At 41.6% G+C, this 7,179-nt stretch overlaps 1 protein-coding gene and 1 long non-coding RNA gene across 3 annotated transcripts in view; one reads left to right on the top strand and one right to left on the bottom strand.

Moving 5' to 3' along the window:
* Positions 1–2,376, bottom strand: part of RIOK2 (RIO kinase 2) — a 27,998-nt gene extending 25,622 nt beyond the window's left edge. The window contains exon 1 of the mRNA XM_017848972.1: positions 2,206–2,376. Coding sequence (XP_017704461.1) covers positions 2,206–2,271 — 66 coding nt within the window. The 5' untranslated portion in view covers positions 2,272–2,376. The remainder of the gene's footprint in view (positions 1–2,205) is intronic.
* A 510-nt stretch (positions 2,377–2,886) lies between these two features.
* LOC108513267 (uncharacterized) overlaps positions 2,887–7,179 on the top strand; it is a 76,733-nt gene continuing 72,440 nt past the window's right edge. For both annotated transcript variants that reach the window (XR_001880843.1, XR_001880842.1), the window contains exon 1: positions 2,887–2,996. This is a non-coding gene — a long non-coding RNA (uncharacterized LOC108513267). The remainder of the gene's footprint in view (positions 2,997–7,179) is intronic.

Genomic DNA, 7,179 nt, shown 5'->3' with positions numbered 1-7,179 from the left:
GGGAGGGAGGGAGGAAGGAAGGAAGGAAGGGAGGGAGGGAGGGAGGAAGGAAGGGAGGAAGGGAGGGAGGGAGGAAGGGAGGGAGGAAGGGAGGAAAGAAAGAACAAAAAAGAAAGAAAATTGGAAAGGGGCCTATATTTAGGAATGAAGTTATAATTAAAGGAAAAATTGTCAATTATTTTATAGAAGTGAGAGTTGAAGATATGAAGTGGATGCAATCACTGAGCAAGAGATAGTGGAAGAAAAGGAATGTTTGGGAGCAGAACTGTGGGGCAAGTTCATATTGAAAGCTAAGGGCCGTCAGTCAAACAATGATTATTGATATAGGAGGAGTCAAAGAAGTAAAAGGGAAGAGAGGCCCAAGAAAGGGTACCAACACTGGTAAGATTCAACTGAGACTAGAATGTCATATTTAATGACTAAGTCATTTCTCGGTGAGCTTTACAAATAATTTAAATATTGCAGCGCCAATGTTTTGGAAGATAAATCTGGCATCATTTTGATGTCTCACCAAAACCTTAACTTTTAAATTAACTTATTCCATGCTTTGTCTCTGCCTCCCCCATCCTCTAACACTCTTATTTTTGACCCCTACTTCTGTCAGAGGCATTAAGGAATGAGTGTGCTGAGGAAGCAGGAAAGGAAGGTATCTTTCAGAAGTGATAGGTTTTCATAGAGAAAGTCCAGCTGATTAGAAGAATCTACATGAGACAAAGTAAATATTGTCTTCCAAATTTCACACAGATTTTGCATTTGATAGTTTAATCCTTAAGTGCTATTTAATTGTAAAAATCCAACACTTGAAGCCTTAACATAATACAAGAACCGGTGTGACTCATATCGCATATCCTGTTACATAATTACACAATACAGGTAGTCCTTATCATGGGGTTCACTCCTTACCAAAAGATAATGGCTCCTAAATAAATGTACTGCTTCACTGTACAAATGTCTCGATCTATGTATTAATTTCTGTGTCATAAGACTAAGGCCATAGGCCGGGCACGGTGGCTCAAGCCTGTAATCCCAGCACTTTGGGAGGCCGAGACGGGCGGATCATGAGGTCAGGAGATCGAGACCATCCTGGCTAACACGGTGAAACCCCGTCTCTACTAAAAAAAAACTACAAAAAACTAGCCGGGCGTGGTGGCGGGCGCCTGTAGTCCCAGCTACCCGGGAGGCTGAGGCAGGAGAATGGCGTGAACCCGGGAGGCGGAGCTTGCAGTGAGCTGAGATCCGGCCACAGCACTCCAGCCTGGGTGACAGAGCGAGACTCCATCTCAAAAAAAAAAAAAAAAAAAAAAAAAAAACGCAAAAAAAAAAGATTTTGTTACTCCCCTGATCAAAAACATTCAGTGGTTTCCCCCACACTCTTTAGGCTCTGTAGTACATAATCTCTCACCTTTTCCAGCTACATCTCCAACCATTTGTGTCTGTCTCACTTTGCTCCAGCCACACTGACCTTTCCTCTCTTCAAAGACTTTTCTGTCTCAAGGCCTTTGCACTTATTACTCCTGTTTCCTCTGCCTCTAACTCTTTCCAAGAACTTCACTGGGCTGTCTCCCTCTCACACAGCTCCTATTTTCCTCCATTCATTCTTTCATTTAGCGAATATTTTATTCATTATCTACCAAGGACGTCCCCCTCCTCTCCACCAGATACATATACTTTCTATGTTATTATCCTTTATCATTTTCATAGCATTTATCCGTTATCCTACTTATTCGTTTACTTGATGATCTCCACTTGTCTGTTTGAATAAGTGAACCTCCTAAAAACCCGACAAATATGTGTTGACTGAATGAATCAGAAAGACTGCTATGCGACTGAGTCTGTTAGTAAGGAAGTCAATATTATCAAATCTCAGGAGGGGCCTTAAATCTTTCACAGCTGGTCGGAAGCTCAGGATCAGAGAAGTTTCCAGGCCACAGAGATGCGAGCGTTTCTTTTCCGCGCAAGGCGAATAGCAGCAGAAAAGAAGAAAATTATTAGAACACGGGACCTTTGCTCTATCTGGGGAAGGTAAAGTCCCAAACAAAACCTTTTAAAATCCAACTCTCTGATGCTCTCTTCTCCATTCCCCCAGCTTCTGCCACGTCCTGGGTCCCAGAGCGTGCCTGCTCAGATCCCAGAAAACTTGCAGGAACAGGAAGAGGTCACACAGTGGTAAGGGGCAAGGGAGAATAGGAACGGCGGATTTCTTACCGCGGTCAAGACCCTGAAGTCATCTCGGCTCATGTAACGCAACTTGGCCACATTCACCTTCCCCATGGCGGCCCCCGTCCGAGCCCAGATGCCTCTCCCACGACAGCCGGAAAGCGCAAGGCAGTTGGTTATGCCGGCCTCTAAGCGCTTTACAGCCGCTGGATGGCTCGCGCACGCGCTGCGTCTTACTATAGGTCCTTGTTAATAGATAGAAGTGCTGTTCGCATTCGTAAAGGAAAATAAAACTACTTGTATGTTTTATGAAGCACATAGTATGTAACAAGTGAACGTTTTATTTTTGTGTAATTTTTGCCTTGTGACTGAGTTGGCGGAGCGTAGATGTTCTCTACAATATGCCATTTTTTCCCCCATATCTGTCAGGACTTGCTGCCTCAATGACGCGTTCCGCCTCTGAGAGCAAAGTGGTTACTTAATGGGAGGAGCAAATTTTTCCTGCAAAAAACTGCTCTAGGCAAAGTGACTTCCAACAAGAGAGGGTAAAATAACCTGAGCTAGAGTCCAGACAACCAAATCTGTTAAAGGTAAAGTGGACTGTAACGCCCTCTGCTCCTAATTGCGCCTGCTTGGGACACCTCCGGAGGCCATGGTTAATGGAACTCCTGCGCTTGCTCGGTATTTCTCTTAAGTTGTTCCGGGAGGCTTCGGAGTGCGCCTGCGCTGGTTGGGGTAGGCGTTTAAGGTGACGTGGAGAGCGCGGCGGTCATCCTTACCTGTCAGGGCGCGTTTACAGAGGAAGTGGGGATTTTGATAGTTCGGCCTGACCTACGCGGGTAGGACTTCGAGGGCCCAGGAGCGATTTAAGGGTTTTAGAATAGTTACCCATACTGGCTCTGCAACTCCAGAGTGCAATTGTAAGCTAGTTGTACCCCAACAAAGAGGATGACTATGATCTACTCTGTCTTTCCAGCTAGGATAGTTAGTGCTCTCAACTCAGAATGGAAAAGGAAAAACAGCCCTCTATTCCCTCTATATTCAAGCCTTTGTCTGCTTTTTACTTGAATGCAGCATATCTTGGATTAGCCATATTCAACCAGTGGACATCTCCATTTAAACGAAATTTTTCTTTCTGTACTTAAGAAGTCATAGAAATGATTTTTTTTTTATTTTTTTCATTTTTGAAACAGAGCCCTGCTCTGTCACCCAGGCTGAAGTACAGTGGCGCGATCTTGGCTCACTGCAACCTCCGCCCCCCAGGTTCAAGGGATTCTTCTCCCTCAGCCTCCAGAGCCTGAGGCGTACACCACCACGTCCTGCTAATTTTTTGTTTTGTTTTGTTTTTAGTAGAGATGGGGTTTCGCTCTGTTGGCCAGGCTGGTTTCAAACTCCTGGCCTCAGGTGATCTGCCTGCCTCAATCTCCCAAAGTGCTGGGATTACAGGCATGAGCCACTGCGCCTGGCCAAAAAGTTTTTAAAGAAACCAAGTGACTAACTTTATTTGTACAAATTTATAGGGTAATGAGAAATTTTGTTACAAGTATTTAGGGTGTCTGTCATCCAAATACAATATATTTTTGTTTAACTCTAGTTACCCTACTCTGCTGTCAAACATTGAATATATTCCTTTTATCTGATTCCATGTTTGTAATCTTTAACCCACTGTGTTCATCCTGCTAACTCATCCTTCTCAGTCTGCTATCTATCTTTCCTCTCTCTTCCTCCATGTGGGAGCTCTAAAATTTTTTAGCTCCCACATATAAGTGAGAACATGTGATATTTGTCTTTTTGTGCCTGGCTTATTTTCCTTAAGGTAATGACCTCCAGCTCCATCCATGTTACTGCAAATGGCAAGATTTCATTTTTTATTGCTGAATAGTACTCGATTGTGTATATATACCACATTTTCTTTATCCATTTATCTGTTGATGGACGCTTAGGTTGATTCCGTATCTTTGCTATTGTGAATAGTGCTACAATAAACATGCAAGTGTAGGTATCCCATTGATATACTGATGTCTTTTCCTCTGAGTAGATAGATACCCAATAGTGGGATTGCTGGATTGAATAATTCTATTTTTAATTTTTTGAGAAATCTCCATATTCTTTTCCACAGTGGCTGTACTAATTTACATTCTCATCAACAGTGTATAAGAGTTCTCTTTTCTCTGCATCCTCACCAACATCCATTTTTTTTTTTTTTTTTTTTGTCTTTTTAACAGTAGCCATTTGGACTGGGATAAGAGAGTATCTCATTATGGCTTTGATTTTCATTTCTCTTATGGTTAGTGATGTTGAGCAATTTTTCATATACCTGTTGGCCGTTTGTATGCAAATAACTAACTTCTAAAGCAAGAATGGAATGGGAAACAGGCCATTTCTGTTTCTACTCCGAATCCAGCACTTTAGCAGATGTTCCTAATCTATTATGGCGTAATTCTCACATTATTTCTCAACATTGCCTCAGACAGCCACCATTAACTGAGTGGAATTGACTAGAATTGCTATTGGTGTTCTGAAGTATGCCTTAGGGTTAATCAAATTAAGTCCAAATCTCTTATACTTGGAATATTACTTTTAAAATAAAATCATCATAATAATCAGACCCTTGAAGAGTAAAAGTAAGTGACTGAAGTACAGTTTTGGTATTCTGTTCTACTCCCTCGTACCATGCTTAGTGATGAGTAAAACAAAACATGTACAGTATTCATTAACACATTCACTATTCATCAAACATATATGCCATACTTTTTTTGTATGTCCTGGGGAATCAGTCTCAGCCCTTATACCTGTGTTGGAGGGTGAAGAGGAAAAAATTAGAGAGTAGTGTGACACAGATGTGCAAAAGTTGTATCATGTTGGTGTTTCCTCCTCCCTTACCTCCCCTGCCCTAACCCTGTCCTTACAAGTTGCAGAAAACCTTAACTGTCTACAGATCAAAGTTCACATTTAGACTGGCATTCATGGTTATGAACAATCTATATCACTGTCTTCAAATAGCTTGTACTCTTGTTTAATTGAACTACTTTTGTTTTCCCTGTATAACTCCCTTAAATTTCTTTTTCACTAACTTTTCCCTTCACCTGTAATACTTTTCCCTCTACCTGTAATATTACCCCTTCCCTACTATTTTTCTTTTTTTTCAATCACAATATATGTAAATCTTATCTACCATTAAAATTCTATTCACCACATAAGGTTTTTCTTTATTATTCCTATTTATTTTTATATTAGTTTTCTCTTGCTGCTGTTAACATATTACCACAAACTTTGATGACTTAAAACAATAGAACTTTATTCTCTTATAGTTCTGGAGGCTGGAAATAAGAGATTATTTTTACTGGGTCAAAATCAAGGTGTTGACAGAACCATATTCTCCCAAGAGGCTCTAGTGGAGAATCTGTTCCTTGCCTTTTGCAACTGCTACTGGGATTTGGTGACTACTGTCATTCTTTTGGCTTGTGGCACATCACTCCAGTCTCTGTCTCCATGCTTACGTTATTGCCTTCTCTACTCCTGAGCCTGTGTGTTTCCTTCTGTCTCTATCTTAATACAAATACATGTAATTGCACTTAGGATCCACCCAGACCCTTAATAATATCTGTAAAATATTTTTTTCCATATAGGATAAATTCTTAGGTTCTAGAAATTAGTATGTGGATATTTTTGGACGGGTCATCATTCAATCTCTCACACTCCCAAAGGGAAGTAAGTGCTCCACCCTCTAATCTTCTGTAGCCTGTTGTCTTTGATGATTCTGGCCATTTTTTAACCTTTCCTCCTTGCCCATAAGTTGGGTTAATTGCAGAAAAAGTTGAATGTGGAGATTAAATTTAAAGCTTAGATTCAAGAAAAAGAAAATTTGTATATTTATATTTAAGATATTATACTAGCTAAAACTCAGAAAAAATTATGATAGATTTTACTGCATATGGGTGGTAGTGCCATACATTTGCATATAAGGGATATCAGTCGTGGGAAAAGACACAGAATAGAATACATGGAGGTGTGGAGTTTATGACAAGTTTCAATGAGAGACTCATAACACAAACTTGTTGAATTCAGAAGCATGTTCAGAATACACAGCAGAGATTTATATACCTTTTGAAAAATAGCTCCTGGCATGCTACAGAGCCCTGGGAGTGATGTGTTGCTTGGCACTGAGATATCACTCAGGTGACATCATGGTCACAGTTGTTCAGTAATGATCCATCCTAAGATGAAAGTGGTGAACACAAGCAGGACCAGAGGGTGCAAACTGCATGAGCAGGTGGACTGGACTCTTTCATGTCATCCACTACCATTGCCCAAGTCCCTTTCTCTCAACTTATACCTCCATGGGTGATAGTTGGTAAAGCAAAAAAAGCCCACATTAGATTCACGGATGGGTCAGTTTGATATTGTAGTTGAACTACAGCTCCATTTGTGTGTCCTTGAAAGAGAAGTGACCAGGGAATATCCTCCTGATGGGCAGATCTTTGGAAGGTGCACTTCATCATTCACTTTGTGTAGTAAGAGAAATAGTTCTAGGTTAAAATATACATGGACTCATGGGGAAGGGTGAATGGCTTGGCTGGTTGGAAAGGGACTTGGAAGAAGAAAAATTAGTAGATTGGTAAGAAGGATGTCTGAGGTAGAGGGGCATGAGAAAGGATATATGAGTGTCCACAAGAAATGTGAATAAAGGAACTGGTCCGTGGCCTGGGGGTTGAGGACCTCTGCTTTCGAGTCAAAAGCCTTGAGCCTCCTTTGGCACTACACCACAGTTAAACTTTTTCCTTTGCCTAATCCTACTTCTTTCCCTGCTCTTCTTAAAGAGTTGTTCAGGGGCCGGGCGCGGTGGCTCAAGCCTGTAATCCCAGCACTTTGGGAGGCCGAGACTTCTCGGGCGGATCACGAGGTCAGGAGATCGAGACCATCCTGGCTAATACGGTGAAACCCTGTCTCTACTTAAAAATACAAAAAACTAGCCGGGCGAGGTGGCGGGCGCCTGTAGTCCCAGCTACTCGGGAGGCTGAG

The sequence above is a fragment of the Rhinopithecus bieti genome, unplaced genomic scaffold (assembly GCF_001698545.2).
Source record: "Rhinopithecus bieti isolate Rb0 unplaced genomic scaffold, ASM169854v2 scaffold_32597, whole genome shotgun sequence".
Classification (NCBI taxonomy): Eukaryota; Metazoa; Chordata; class Mammalia; order Primates; family Cercopithecidae; genus Rhinopithecus; species Rhinopithecus bieti.
Note: the sequence above shows the minus strand (reverse complement) of the source record. Positions and strands in the feature narration are given on the sequence as shown.